The sequence below is a fragment of the Haliotis cracherodii genome, unplaced genomic scaffold, assembly GCF_022045235.1.
Source record: "Haliotis cracherodii isolate W230 unplaced genomic scaffold, xgHalCrac1.p SCAF_2, whole genome shotgun sequence".
Taxonomy (NCBI): Eukaryota; Metazoa; Mollusca; class Gastropoda; order Lepetellida; family Haliotidae; genus Haliotis; species Haliotis cracherodii.
This window is the reverse complement of record NW_027266275.1, coordinates 77,106,760-77,123,536: the sequence shown is the minus strand read 5'-3', so window position 1 is coordinate 77,123,536 and position 16,777 is coordinate 77,106,760. Positions and strand designations below refer to the sequence as shown.

Here is a 16,777-nt window from a genome sequence, read left to right as displayed (position 1 = left end):
AGGCACGACGCTTACAAAATCTGGCATTGGAACCCATGGGGCCGAGAGGATCCTGGTATTAAATGGATGCAGCTCTGTGCAGCGAATTGCAGCACATGTGACCACTCGGCTCACTGTTTGAAGACACAGTACTTAGCTTCGTTCCACCAAGCGACCTGAGAACTAGGCCTATTGCATGTAAGAATAGGAGTTCTAATGGTTTTGTTGAATGGTGCACATAGCCCACCTCCACAAAGCGACAAGAAGCAGGGACTGTCCCGGTCGTGCAAGTTTGGAATTAAACCTTTGTCTTCAGTGTGACGAATTGTGCCTTTAACCACAGAGCTAACCCACCGCATCCCGAAGTGTTATAATGTCTACATGAGTGAGTATGGTTTCACGCCGCTTGTAGCAATATTCCAGCAATATCACGGCGGGGAGTCACCGGAAATGGGCTTCACACATTGTACCCATGTCGGGAATCGAACCCAGGTCTTCGGCGTGACGAGCAAACGCTTTAACCACTAGGCTACCCGACCGCCCCTAATGTCTACATGACAACTAGTGTCTTCATATTGAATATCTACGAAATACCGTGCACAAATGTAAACGTATTGCCAGATTTATATAGGTAAACGTACAAATTGTGTTGCCATTTATTAAAGTACGGAAGGTCCAGTGATGTAAGTCCTCCCTTACCCAGATGGGCTAGTTGTAGGTACGAAGCCAATATCATAGTCCTTGATCTGTCACATCCACAACTGTGTTTGCGCATTTCACCAAAGTGGGAAAAAGTCTACGACTTTGCATGGAATGTCCTCACACAATGAGCTTCGTGACACAACAATGTTCAAAGAGGTTAAAGGAAGCTATAAATGTAAAGCTGTGACATTCGTGTCACGTTGCAGGCGACATTGGCGTGATTTATTTCGGATTAACTGAACTAAAAAGTGATTACATTTTGTGAACTTGAATTTGCAACGTTTCGAGCTGGCTTAGAAAAAGAACAATGTGTATTGTATTAATCTATTCACATATTTTATTGTCTTTTCAATTGCTTGATCATATACTGAACATAAGCAATTAACAGAAATTCCATATATATATGTGTGTAAGAGTATTGAAGCACAAGACCCGGCTTCACAAAGTGTAAACAAATAGGCCAAGGATACTCGCTATGTTGATCAGCAAACATCTTCCGGAGGCAAGGGCGTTTACTGACTATAAAAGTCAGTTAAGGCCCCTGCCTCGGGAGGATGACCAGAAAACACCCTTGCCGTGGGACCACTAAAGATGAGGCGGGGGAAGAGTGTTTGTGTATGGCCAATTCTTGCTGACCCTCCATCCGTTTGTTGTATATGGTGTACGTTTCACATATGTTATGTTGTATAAGTATTATGTTTAACATATCTTATGGTGTATATGTATTATGTTCAACATGTCTTATGTGGCATAATATCATGTTTAACATCTCTTATGTTGTTTATAATATATTCATTCAAAACAGCTGTGTATACAATTCTTCTCATGTGTCTGGACGTTTCATGAAGTTATTGTGATTTGAAACAATGAAACATAATATGATAGGTGCCGCGTGTGTGTTGCACTTTCATGGTCATACTCTGATAAGAAATATTTTTTAACAAATGTTTTTAGTATAATTGAAAAGACATGCCGCATATCGGTGTTCCAAAGATTTGATGTCCGTTGCTTGGGCTGTACCTGGGCTCATGACAAAATGTTAGCTCTCATTCACACCATTACGACCTGTAAATATGCGTCAGATAATTTGACAGTGACATTTAACCAAATTTGGCACTGGTACATAAACGTACAAAATTTGAAATAAACTATACCGTCTACATGCAACCTCAGAGGTGTGCTAATGAAGTTACGATTTGAGGATTGACGTCACAGCCATGGGGGCTTGTGGATCGAATGACATGTGATGTTACATCAAGATATTGGCGAGCTCGGGAATTTAATGCAACTTTACTATAGAATCAGCATCTATTTTCACAATAAAGGAAACCAAGGTCTGTCGTAGATTCCCCTATCTAAGCAACTTCTTAGACTTGTTGAATGCTCCGGATATAGCCAAAAGCTGCCCATCTGTAACGCGTGATCCTATTGGTTTAGAGAAAAAGGAAGTCGACTGGGAGAGCCAATACATTTCAAGCTACTTTACTGTACTTGTTGCTTCATATCAACATCAACATGGCGGCGAACACGGACGAGGAGCAGAGTTTAAAAGAATGCGAGAACTACGTGCAGAAACACAGCATACAACAGCTGCTGAAAGACTGCATCGTACAGCTATGTGTCAACAAACCAGATAACCCCATTGTCTTTCTAAAGGAACATTTCGACCGCCTAGAAAAGGTGAGATACAAATTTAGTATAGTCGGCGTGTAAATCTCTGCACACGATAAGTTTAGTGTTTGCTCTCAGTAACCCTAAGTTATGTTTTACTTTCAGCGGTTTTAGCTGTTGTATCATCATTATTTTGCTCCTGTGCAAGGAGGACATACCTGTGAGGATTAAACATGACCATGTCATTCATATATTTAATTATGTTAAGCATTCACCAGATAATAGTCCCTGGTATCATCTCTGCCCCCTGTGAAATGGCCCTGACAATATAGACCTAAATGATGCTGAAGATGTATGTGATTATGGTGGGAGGACACCGTCCCACAGTGCAATCTTTCAGTGTTTTGTGGTCAACATTTTACCTTAGTTCCGTGTGATAAACAACATAGCAGAACACAATATTTTGATTAAGATTTTTGACAGTGCTGGAAATTGAAATACCCTTGAATTTCTAATCATGTAACAATGTAACAGAAATTCAGTATTAGAAGTGACGACATATTTGAGAATAGTGCCATCTTGTAATGATTTTAAATATTTTGCGTGCTTGATGCATTCTGTTACCGATAATAGGTGCATCTATCTGTTATCCTCTGTCCTACGTCATTGTTTATGTTATTGTAGCAGGGCGTGGAGTCATCCCACAGATGTCATCCTTACTATGTCAGCTTGCTGACAGGGTTAACCTCATTGTCAGAAGATCCGTGGTTCAAATCCCATCACGGGACTCGAAAAGTTTATGGTCGCTAAATTGGCGCCAAACGTGGGACTGAGCATGTTCATGTTATATTTGAGCAAAATAAGCCTCAGTACCCTACTATGCGGCCCGGGCGTGCCTTCTGTTGACGGGGGAGAATGTAGCAGGACGTGGAGTCATCCCACAGATAACATCCTTACCTTGTCAACTTGCTGATGGGGTTAACCTCTTTGGTCATGAGGACAAGGCGTCCGACCTCTCATCAGAAGGTCCGTGGTTTGAATCCCATCATGGGACTCGAACATTTTATGGCAGCTACATTATGACTATGACCTGATGACTGCCTGGTTTAGTGGATACAGTGTCTGCCTGGATAGAGTGTATAGATCCCTGGCTATGTCATAACAAAAGATGTTAAAATATGGTACTTGTTGTTACACTGCCTGGCACTGGGCATTAAAGGGACAGTACTTTGACCGTTTTGTGTTTTTAAATCATGCATGAAATAATTTCCGAATGTGATGTTACCTACCTTATTCAATTCTCAAACCAAAACAATAGGTACTCTGCAACAACAAAAGCACTGCCAACAACACAAGCACTGTGCAGAGTAAACTGGCATCAGACATGTTTCTTATTTGAGACTGATTGAAGAGAAAGACTGTGTGTTTTTGTTACAGATGAGTTACAAAACACTACTTGCTATCATGATTAGATTAAGAGCCTTAATTACATTATAAATATGCCTCAGTCGTATGAAGCCAAACACTCGCCTGCGCAGAGTTCCTTGTGGACCATACCTCAAACCCCTGAAAAACTAAATTTCTAATTAGCATCAAATAATAAAATGTTTTCTACTTTTGTGCCTTTATGAGTATATCATGTACATATCTATATCTCTACCTCAACTTGTGATTTCTCACTTACAGTGTTCCCGCTGGCTTTTGAAACTGCCAGTCCTGGTGGACTGGCAACACTAAAAATTACCAGTCCCCTCCTAATTTTTGTCAGTCCCAACTTTCAACAATTAAAAAAATGTATAAAAATTACCTGGTTTAAATTCATTCGACATGACATCATCTCTGAAGTAACTTAGTTAGATCTACACATCATTCACACAAAGTTTGGCCACTATTTTTTTTTTTTTTTTGCATTTCAAGACTAAGTCGCTACAATATTTAACCTAAAACGAAAGCAAAATGTTATCCTTGCACATTTTGGTATGGTTCATGCAGGGTCAATTGTGACAAATGTTAATTAGATCCAGTGTCCTTGCTGTATGGTCACAAGTACTGTATTGACCGTAATTAGCACCCATAATCAATGGCACATCAGCAGAATCCTTCAATATCAGTGCTGAATGCTATACTATGTATATAATTTGACCAACCGTATTTGACGTAATAAGCACCATGTCCTAATAAGCACCCACAGCGATATTTGTCAAAGTATTGGCTTGTGAACAATCCCAATTATCACCCCTTCCTATTGATCAATGTACACAAGACTTATTTGTTTGTGTATAATACGCACTCGTGTGTTATATGCACCCTTAATTATGGGCAAATTAAATTCTGGAAAATTTATCTCTCGTGTATATGCACCGACTTTTCTTTTGTATCACTTCTGACTGTCAGCATAAACCACGAAATCTTTCAACTCTGTTTTTTTTTCTCACCAAAATTATATCATAATAAGAGCCCCCTATTTCTAATTTCTAAATTTGTATGAAATTTCATTAATTTACCAAATAGTTTGAGATCAAAGTTGGAGATGACTTTCCATGTGAGGATCAGAACTTATCAGTCTACCCTTGTATATCAGCATTAGGTGTGTTGTTTTAAACAGTGAAATATACTCTGTACCTGGTGCAATGACACAATATGCTGATATAGACTCTGTTAATTCATCTACAGATATGGACACAGATTGGACTACCCTTCATCTTCAATTCTGCCTCGAGTTTAAGAAGCTTGTGTTTGTGCTTCTAACTGTTTCTTTCTGGTTTTTATATAATTCTAACAATAGTAACATGGTCGCCTTGGAAGCCATCTTGATGCTCGTATTACTTTTGAGATTTTGTGTGCATCATTGTATGCAGTTAGTTTGTGCATAGTGATAATGTAATTATGTCATAGTTTAAGAAGAACTTGAGTGAACCTGCAATATAACTTCAGATTGCAAGGAGACCTCGGTCCTTCACCCATGTGTATTGACAAATATATGAACTTTCATTTCTGTACTGGATCCGTCATGTATAGCAGCAAAGGAAATTTGGTCCTATGTATTCAAAGTCAGGTCAGGGGTTACCCAACACATAAATATCCAAATCGGTATGACCGTTAGCATCTGTTTATGGTGGATCAATATGACCCATCCAGGAATATGTATCTTTATTAATATTAGTATTATCATTACAGGTAGATTTTCAATGATGTCCAGAAATGTCATTAGGACTATAGTTGTAGCAATCTCACTGCCATTAATTTACTAAAGAGCTTTCTGGAATTATTGTGCATTGAGCATCTCTTTGTGATTAGTCAGCCAAGCCGCATTAGCCCCTTTGATAGGATTATAGTTGTTACATTGCCTGACTGATTCCTGACCTGTTTTGTAATTTGTACATGTTGTAATGAATCTATTTTCCTATACCAAGTTTCAAGTTGTGTATTCAACCTGTTAATATGCAATATTTGTTTAATATGTAACTCTGTTTATTTATCTCAGGACAAATGCTCAAAACAGAAGTGTATTTTTTATATGAAAAAAATGTTTCAAATGTGTTATTGTAGTTATCTCCCTTGACTATGCAGAACTTATCATCAGACATTTGGGTTAGGGTAAGAATAATCTCCCTTGATTAAATATAAAGTCTTTCAGATCATTCTAACAGACCCTTTGGTTGGTGGTAAAAGTAGTTCCCTTAACAGACTATAGTTTCTCGCTTTCAGGTTCTTGCTATTTGTGAGTTCTGGGAGCTCTCAGTTCTGACTTTTTTGGCGCCAGACATGAAAATAGGGTTTCAAGGTTGACCACTCCACAAGCTACTAGAATAAGAGTTAAACCTTGCCACTAGTCTGTTAGTCTGAGACAAGTGAAAATGAAGAGGGACTAGTTGTTTTCTCCCGTAATCCAGTTATTTTTCATAAACTATTACTCCAAAAAGAGCTGTGGACAAATTAGATAAGATTTCCAAGTGTCTATTCTCGTAAAATGTAAAGTCTAACATAAATAGATAGGGCTAACTTTGTTTGAAGTCAGCATTCCCGGTTACCAGTTTTTTACCTGTAAAATTGGACCGGTAATTCATGTGACTGCCAGTCCCTGTGGACCCGGCAAATTAAGTACCTTATAAATCTTTGTTGTTGAACAAAACATATAAGTACATTTTTCGAACAAAGTCAGCTGGTCTGTTACCATCAGGGTTTCCCCTTGTATATTTCTAAGTTAAATATCCATTTGTAGTGACTTCGTCATGAAATATTAAGAAAAAAAGAGAAAATTGTGACTGTAGTTTGTGTGAATGACGTATAGATTTAAGTAAGTTACTTCAGAGATGACAACTTTGCACTGAACATGATTTTGAAAGAAGTAAGGCCAAATAATTTTTATTTGTTGGAAGTTGGGACTGGCAAAAATTAGGGGAGATTGGTAATTTTTAGAGTTGCCAGTCCACAAGGACTGGCAGTTTCAAAAGCCAGCGGGAACACTGGAAGTGCAATGAAGAAAGTAGAACAGGGTCCGTGAAATATTATATCATGATAATGTGTGCGGTACCATGGACATAAATCAAACTGGCCTTAAGGACACAAACAAACAGTTTTGGGGGAGAATTGCAGAAGCAATATTTTGCATCTGGTAAAACTTTAAGGCTAGATCATGTAAAATATTATTGTATATATTACATTTAATAAATCTCACCCAAGGTTAGCTCATCTGGTAAGTGAATATATGTTTCCTGAGCCTAAGAACCTGGTGATGTGTGTATGTCGTGAGTGTGTAAGGTTAGCTCTGCCATCCAATCCAGCAAGGCATTACTATGAATGATACATAGTTTAATTATGTAGTCTGTCATGTGACTGATAGGTGGTAAACAATCGGAACAAATATCCATAAATGTGTTACAAGTTCATATGTCCTATTGATCTTCCAGTGTTAGCAACTAACCTAACAAATTGTATGTATGTCTGTATGAATTGATTGTGAAAAAGCACTGCACATCTATCCATGTGTTGTATAGATTGGTTGTATTTTTTCTATAGCTATCTGGTGGAGTTGATTGTGCTAATTTACTGTGTAAATGTGCTATGTTATGAGAAATTTGCCCCTAGGTCTTGTGCTGATATAATGCTTGTGCAGACAAGAAGTTGTCAGCTGTAATTTGCTGTTGGATAAGGTGTAGGCTTTCAGACTAAAAACCTGATCTTTTGCAGTGATATTTCCTGAAGTGCCATAGTTATGCTGCAATAATTGGCATCCCATTTTTTAAGAAAATGTGTGAAAGGCAGAGTTGGTACTTATTTCTGACATTGAAGTGATGACTATCAATCTCCTTCCTTGTCCACCATGTTTCCGTACTGCTTGTCCACATTGTTTGTGATGATTGTTTACTTTGTACAAGGGCTGAAGAAGTAGACTCAAGACCAAAGATTTTGATCACTGAGGTTCACATCAAGGTCTAATTAGTGGTACTCTGATCATTGTGTCTGTAAGTAACGGTGAATTGGTGTGATCTGCTGATCAGTTCACTCATGATTTTGCTGTAATTGATGCAAAGATAATGAATGAAAATTTGAATTAAATTAATCAAATAAATGACGAACCTAAATCTATAAAATATATACAATACACTCATTTTATTACCAGATGTGTAACAACAGGATTAGTTTGTGTAATTCAGTAAGGATTTGTTGATATGCTGCTTGCAATGACGTGAAGATGTGTGCTTGTAAGGGGAATAATGACATCTAGGGAGGTACTGATTACCCTGGGGTTTAAGCCAACCAGTGATATTGTGAAGGGAGTTATTGCGAGGGATTGTTGTAAGTGTTTGTAAACTTTAACCTTCTTTGATATGGTTTGATATGGTTTGATCTGTTTTTAAATGAAATTCCATGTTTTGCTAACCAAGACTATGAAATGGTTCTTGACTAAGTTGAGGTGGTGAAAGCTTCAATAGATATTCAATTGAGACTGGGGAATGTTTGCAGTGTTTATATATATATCGCTATATAAGTGCAATAATCTTCAACATTGATGTAAATATTCTTTGTGGTCGTAGTTTAATCATAGGAAAGCCTGGTTTTGCATGAGCTGTGTCTCAAGACCAAATGTTGTAAGCTGTAACAGAGTTGTCCTGGCATCTTTGGCCTTTCATTATGCAAGCTGTGAACACCATTGACCAATATCCCATCTTCCACTCATTGATATGTTAATGAAAAGGGGTGACTATTGACAATTTGATACCTTATCTCCCTGACATACTGATTTATTGGCTCAGCATGATGTCAAGGCCTACCTGTCTGCAAGACTTAATGGGTCGTGAGGTTTTGTTGGAGGTGGTAGACAGACATTTAGTCATACATGATATCATATTTTATGATAATTATCTTTTGATATGTAACAGAGAGGAGTTTAGAGAATGTCTTCATTTCCAGTGACTTGTGGAGATATTGTAAGTTTGTATGGGAGACGAAGGTGACTTGGATGATACACAGTGATTTCAGTCTGATGTGAAGGTATTGACATGTTTTGTATGGATACTGCTGTCACATGCTTGTCATGTCACCACTGACCCTCTTTGCACTTGAAGTTACGAGCCTATGAAAGAGCTGAATGTCACACAAATGTGTCACAGAATGTAATTCTTTGTAGCTTGTGAATTGTTATGATACATTTGTCACTCGTGGGGTCAACAGGATTTTATGAGGTTTATATGCGTGTTCACCCTGAAGCCTCATACTCGAAGCCTATGATGACAGCCCCTACACCCACATGTAGCTCATTGTCTCCAGGCAAAATACTGCATCCTATACACTTTCAAATGATGTCCAATAAATACTGTCCACTGTGCTGCCGATTAGACCATACTCCTTGTAGAGTGAGTAAATATGGGAATGTGAAAGAACCAGGTGTTCTTTAACTTGTTTTGAGTAGCATATTGAAGATTTGTCTCATAATAATATATTTCTTTTCTGGGAAGATATTCAACAGGTTTAATTTTCTTCACTCAGTCTTCACTTCAAGTTTTGAATCCAACAAGGATATCCCTTCTATAAGCATAAGGTATCACACATACTTTGTATAGTACTTGCTGCAGGCATGCTGGTTACACCTGAACCCCATTTTAAGGCCTAAAGTGTATAACCCAGAGAGGGATCACAAATATACTACGCTGACGTTAATCCCTGGGTTCAACCAACATAATGATCTCACCATGCTAAACATGCATTTTAGGTATGTTGATTGTCAGTCTGTTGAAACTATCAGGGTGTCGTTATTAGGGGTGTCACGATAAATCAGATATCGATATAATGCTATTGGTAAGCACTTAAAGTCAATAAATCGATTGTTAAATTAGTTTCTGATCAATAGTATTTTCAGTTAGGAATATCGATGGTTTCGATTGTATTTACCATATCATGCGATTGAGTCACCGAAACACGCTCACAAACGCAGCCAAGTGAGGATTAGAGTTAACTGCCCTTGATGCTTAGCAACTGGTCTTTCATCAAGTAAAATGGCGGAGGGTGACAGTCAAGTGGAGTTTGTGACAGACTTGGGTGGAAAATCGGGTGTTTTGAAGTCTTTTGGTTATCACATTCAAAGGAAACTTCAGTTTCAAGGTTTAGTTCAACTCTAAAATCCATCTAAAACTATCGATATTTATCGCAATAGTTGCTTGCAATATCAATAGTTATCGCAATAGTTTCTTTCAATATCAATAGTTATCACAATAGTGATTTCCAGACCAATACTCACCCCTAGTTGTTGTACAAAGCGATCTTAGTACTAAGGTGATTGTAACTCCCATACCCTAACATAGACTTACGACAGTCGTAACGCTGAGGTTGTTTTGTACAATGGCATCTTGGTGTTTAGTGTGGTAGCAGTTGATGTTGTAACTTGTCGTGGATATATTGCTGTCGGGCCACGCTGGTCTGTCAATAGTTAAATCACTTGTTCCTCACATAGTGGGGAGTTGCTACTTACTCACGTAACTTACTTGACATTTATTAGTTTGGGATAAACAATTGGTACTTTATGGCTAGATTTTTAGCTATAGGAGTATAGCTCTCTTATAAAGACAAATTTAAATTGATAATATGAGGGATAAATTCATAAATTTTGTCTGTGTTGTCTTAGACCATACTTCTTGTAAAGTGAGTTGTGCCCCTTAGTGTAGCCAGAATCTGAGAGAGTGAGTGAGTAAACTTGGGTTTGAATCCCCAGTTCAACCTGATTATCATCATTATGCCACAGTGATAACTGCCTAGGACCTGCCTTCAGGCTTTCTTCCCACATTAACCTCACATGCAATAAAATAACTGAAATAGTGTTCAAAGCAGGATTTAAACCAACTATCATGACTATCTGACGCTCCTATCTGCAATAATCATACCATGAAAGTTGGGAACGGAAATGCGATGGTAGGGAACGCTAAATTGCCGAGCCTTTCTCATTCAGATAATTTAATTTAGAGAGTAACATTAGTGTAACATTAGTGTAACTGTGTGTATGCCCTTGAATAGGGAAGGGCTTTACCTTCATGCAAGAGATAATGAGTGCATCTGTGATCGGCAGTGGATTGTTTAATCATAGGCGTAGGGAACATTAGGAACAGGTGCCCCTTCAGCCCTGCCTCAACAGTTTGGTAGTTGTCTCACAGTCCCTGAACCATTTTATTTACCCTTTTGACCAGCCCTTACTGTAATGCTGTGCCCCAAAGTCTAAATTTTCCACAGTTCATTGGGGCTCCCTCATAATGTATGCGTAGTAGTTTGGATCCATCCAAATTGTATATTTTCCGAAACTATGCATTAGTCACCAATCTGGATGTTTACATTGGTTCAAGGGGTCACCACCCTCTCCCTAAAAAAATCCCAGTCATTTGTTGAATGGCATGTGCCCTTGCAGTAAAGCGCAGACTGTCACTTTTCCGTAACTGAAGAGGCAAAGGCTTTCCTTTTTAAATGGTAATAAATAGTTTCACTGATCCTTCTTTCTGCTGGAAGTATGGGCCTCAAGCAGATACCTAAGGGGGAGAGAGTGAGTGTAGCCATACCCGGAGTCAAGGTGCCCTGGTATCATTAGCAATCAGATCGCTGACATCCACAAATGGTTGAATTATGTCAGAGATTCATGGACAGTTTCTGTCTGGCAATAGAACTGATTCTAATACCCAGACCCTGATTGATAATTCTCCATGCTTGAAGGGTAAACCAGGAAAGCATGCTCGACATCGGAGTGGAAGCCAGGAACTGTCCGAGATGGTTGGAGTGTTTATTCATCTTCTTTCGGGCAAGTGTGGTTCTCACTGGTGAGCCTGGCCAGTATCTGTCTAGGATGCTGATCAATAAAACAGATAGCCCTGGCTCAATAAGAAATCGGGTCTCGGGAGACCCACGTCCGGCATATTCAAGTATATTTTGGGCTGGACTACTGCAAAGGTGGCAGTGTTTGATGTCACATTATGTCGCCCAATCAAACTTTCATTAAGGATTTTTGAACAAATACATGCACATAATTAGCCTGGAAGCTGGCAGTTGTTTGGATGCTGTCCCGCCTGTCCCCATGCCTGATGAAAAGACACAGCGAGGCTCGGGTTCAGAGACTAGTGAACAGAGGGTAGGAGGTGACTCTCATCTATTTTTGTCAGAATTGATTGGTTTCCAATAGTTGTGCTCGCTGATGATTGCCTCTCCTCCTCCTCTTGGTTGAGGGGGGCACTCGGTATGAGAGTGTCTTCGCCTGATGGCGTGGAAGTCGAATTATAGCTACCGATCATTCTCGGACATTGAGGGTGTGAGAATTTGAATATTGATAGAGTTTGATATTTAGATATCCATTGGCAATTACAGTTCTGTAATTTGGACGGCATTGGTAGCTGATAGGTCGGGGATGGAATGGTTGTTAATTACTTACTATATATGGTATTGCATTGTCATTTGGCTCTGTATGTTGTCGGGGTTTTAATTGTTTATGTTGAATGTATTGACACTTTTTGTTGAAACATTTGCCCATGGTATTTATGACCTTTGAGATGCTGATGGCAAAGTGCCAATGTTGTCTAGGTCTAGTGTCAGGAACAAAAGTGATTAGTATTGGAATCCATGAAATACATCCTCGATTGTTGTGATGTCTGTACGTCATAGAGATGGCTTCTTTCCCTTCTTTCTGAGAAACATAGGATAATCCGGTGTGTCACTTCCTGCCTCGTGTAAGGTAAATCAAAGATAATGTGGAGATGCCATGTGAAATTTACCTTCAAACGACACAGTTCACATTCAGAATGGTGAAATGGTTTCATATTATTATAGGGGTGGTCGGGTAGCCTAGTGGTTAAAGCATTGGCTGGTCATCCCAAAGACCCGGGTTCAATTCCCGGCATGGGTACAATGTGTGAAGCCCATTTCATGTGTGCCCCACCGTACTATTGCTGGAATATTGCTAAAATTGGCGTAAAACCATACTCACTCACTCACTCACTAATATTATTATTATTATTATATAGACAATATTCGCAGCTTGGTTGTAATCATAGATTACAATGACTAAAAATAAAATTGGTAGATAATGTTATATTATTAAATATGATTAGCAAATAATTGGATAATGGAGTTGCTACTCCAATGTCCCATGTGTGATCCAAAGTTGCTAGTTCCCATTTTTAGTTGATCTGAAATTGACATTTGATATACATGTGTGTGTAGTTTATTTTAGGCCTAACATATATGGTATGTTCAATTTAACTTGACTTCGAAAGAAATGGTTCCGGCAACATTAGGAGAGGCTGTCGGTTTCATCTAAGTTTCACCATCCTACTTCTTTGGACACAGGAGAGAATAGAGAAAGAGGATAAAGCAGGCCAAAACTGCTCACCGACAGCAGGCCAGAGGTTAGGCCAGATTGGTGTGTCAGTTACCCACTGGCAGGTCAGACAAAACAGCCAGTCAGCAGTCAGTCATGGAAGCAAGGGTCCAACAGCACTTCAAATTAGGGTCGGGCTGCATAAAAAGAACATGACCCTCTGACCCCTGGTCACCTTGACATTGACCTTTGCAGTTGAAAGACCTTGCACATTTACCATGCTCTGGCTGTGCTGCCCTCTGATACGGCTTGACTAATGAAGAAGTGACTGTCATTTGATTGTGTTATTTTGGGGGGAACATTTAAAATTCCAGTTTTATAATGTGTTCTTGAGAACCACAGGGCACAGGGCTTAAAAGTTTATCTGAATGTCATGTTATTTCACCAGCATCACTATTTGCACTGAAGATTGTCATATTAAAAAAGTCAAGTCAGTGACTACTTTTTCTGATTTCATTCGTTTTAGTCATAAACTGCATTCTTTTAAGAAATGAAGAAACATTCATATGTATGCCATCTTTCCATTTGAAGTAATTCTTGGGAAGTATTTTGATTAACCTCAGTACATGGATGCAATCTGGAAGTCCAAACATTAGAAGTATCTCCTGGGACCATTGCAGTGGAATTCAGGATAAGGTGTTGAACGTGTACTCACCGACCCTTACAATGACCGCCTCTATTGGTTCTTGTTACCTTGTGGCCCGGTGCTGCTTGGGAAGAATCTGACCTTGTGGAACTGACCTATGTGTAATTATACGGCCTATGCAGCGCACCTTCCTTTGGGGATCCTTGGACAGCAGGTCCCCAGTGCCTCATGCTTGTCACACAGGCTAACTAATGAGCTTCAGGTGGTTCCATATACCATGTGTAAACTTTAATGATGTCAAAATGTCCACAGTTTTCTTTACCATGCCTGTTGTTTGGTCTTGAAGTCACAAACAGCACATGAACATATGAGAGATAGACTAACATATAGTCTCTGAAATGAACATATCATACAGAAAATAAAAATCTAATAAAAAGGGAGCCCAGTGATTCTCTTCATTTTCAGATACTGCAGTAATCTAGACTTGCCAAACATTATAGACTTGCATGGGCTGTATTTGATATAAATGTATCAGGGTCTGTAAGACAGACTAATATGAGAGAGAGAACATACATATGTTGTGGCATCTTCCCAAGGAATATAACTTCAAAATGCCAGCCTAGTTTGGCAAGGGTGGAAACTGGACTTTTACAGTCAGTAAATGCCCTTGCCTCAGGAAGATGATGTTGTTTAGATTATTTGTAATCTATGAAATATTTTATTACACAATAAATTTCTCTCCTAATCTATTTTCTGATGCAGATTTCATTGTGAAATTGAGCGGGATGGACTTGGTTTTGTTAATTTCCTGAAATACCTAATAATCGTGGTGCAGGACTGGTCATTGTGTTATTAAAAGGTTTTCTGATTTGGTTGTCGGGGGCCGATCCAATAAGCATTTGTAGCACTGCAACTATCATATCTCTATAGTGTAACATAATGTTATGACTGTTATATAGCAGGCTTTCAGATCGGTTCATTTTTTAGAATTTGACTAATTGTTATTTGAAATAACTCGAAGGTATTTAAATTTTAGTTAAGGCATAGAAGAATGTCCTACCAAAATATGAAAATGTCCTGTAGACAATTGTCTCTAGCAAAATCAGTGTAACGCAATGAATAGTTTGTAGATAGGACCTCTGGGAAATATTGCACCAGTGATTCATAATTCAGGATTAGTTTGGCCAAATTGTTAGTGTCATTTTCAAAAGATTATCGATTATTAGTAGAACTTACTCCACACAAAATCCTGCATGAATTTTACAAGTGACTAAAATTGCTTGATCCCAGAGGAGCGGGATGTCGCTTCCTGTGTGTCCGCCCCTTCCTGCTTGGACGTGTTGAAAGTAATCTTCTCTAATGAAAGCAGAACTCATGAAGGGGTTCCTCATGTGCACTCCTCATCCGGAGGGATGATGGTTATTGTCATGCTGGTCATGCTATGTAATAACAATAACTCTCTAGGGGTTGATTAGTCAAGGGGCACCTGCTTTGCTTGCCAACATTGTATGCTGTTATCAACTAAGAATTCTGGGTATTCCTATTGTCCTTGATGACCATGAGTGCCACGAGAGCGGATGTTTCCATTGCCTTCCATTGCACATGACCTAGGATGTGCTCTGTCCAAATTTATTTTCAAATCTTGTATAGTTGTTGAATATATTAATTTCAATATACAAAGGTGACCTGTGCACCTCATGAGACTTTTGATATCATGGAAGTATAAACATATCCCTATCAAACTTGGAGAAGTGTATGTCAAGTATGTTTATCAATGTAAGCTTACCATGTTTACTGCTTCTGAAAACCTATTTGAATATCAAAGTAGACACAATTTATGGATAACAACTTCTTGACTGACAAAGGTATAAGGATCTATACCATCGTTATACCGAAATGTCGCCTTTACAGAAAATAAAGAAGTTGTTAGCCATAAGTTGTGTCTACTTTGTCATCCGTCAACTTCTAAGTTGTGCCTCTCAAACAATTTACTAGGAATGTGTATTTAAGGATGCAACCTCTCTGGTGGTGCTGGGTTAGATTAGCATGCTTGTCTCACAAGGGGATTTACTGGTTCTTGTGGTCAGGCTCGGTGTCTCCCTGATGTCCGGACCGCTGCTTATTAAACCAATCACTGGTTTGTCTGTAGACTAACATCTAGTCTCTGAAATGAACACATCTTACATAAAAAAAAACATTGTTCAGTTATCTTAATAAAAATATAATAAAAAGGAGCCCAGTGACTCTCTTTTTTTTCTTGGGGAGTGGGGGTTGAGGTTCGGCACATCCTAATACTAAACACTAATGACAGGTAGAGATTTACTGATAATTAAAAGCTCTGTGCTCGCTTGTGAATTCAGCAGATTTGTACAGACCCTGATACTGCAGTGATCTAGACTTGCCAAACATTATAGACTTGCATGGGCTGTATTTGATATATATTTGTATCAGGGTCTGTAAGACAGACTAGTTTGTCTGGTTCTGACTTGATTATTAACAGACTGCTATCATATTGCTGGAATATTGATGAGTGCAGCATTAAACAACAGAGAAATTAGGAAGGTTCATCACAGGGCTAGTAAATGATTCTGACCACCTAATGACAACACCCAGAGTATTTTGGCATTATTTGTGGATTTTTGTGTAAATATGTGAATTTGTTTTAATCGCTTTGCTACAAAGAGAAGAATGTATCATTATTTGCTCGCCAGAAATGGGAAAAGGACTGATTGCTAAATATGTTGCGTTAATTTCTGTCAGCTGACACTAGGAAGCAGTTGTGTGGAGGTTGTCACCTGATACTAACGCTGGGAAGTAGTTGTGTGGAGTTTCCATGGTGTAGTTCACGTCCATGTGAGCCTGCTACAACACAGTAGATAGTGTTTCAACCCCGCCAGCAGTTTCTGGTAGTTGTTATCAATGCGCCTCTTCCACACATTTTTCTCTCCTGTGCCGATCATCAGTAGCTATATTTGGCACAGACTTTCGTTATGTGTTCAGAATGCATGTATACTTTAAACACATTTTTCTACCGTTTGTCTGGAATATGTTTT

The 16,777-nt window shown here is 38.8% G+C and overlaps 1 protein-coding gene across 1 annotated transcript in view; it reads left to right on the top strand.

Annotated features, from left to right (window-relative positions):
* Window positions 1-2,001: 2,001 nt before the first annotated feature.
* The window catches only part of LOC139468537 (cAMP-dependent protein kinase regulatory subunit), a 181,152-nt gene continuing 166,376 nt past the window's right edge, over window positions 2,002-16,777 (top strand). The window contains exon 1 of the mRNA XM_071250574.1: window positions 2,002-2,361. Within this exon, the coding sequence (XP_071106675.1) occupies window positions 2,197-2,361 (165 nt within the window). The 5' untranslated portion in view covers window positions 2,002-2,196. The remainder of the gene's footprint in view (window positions 2,362-16,777) is intronic.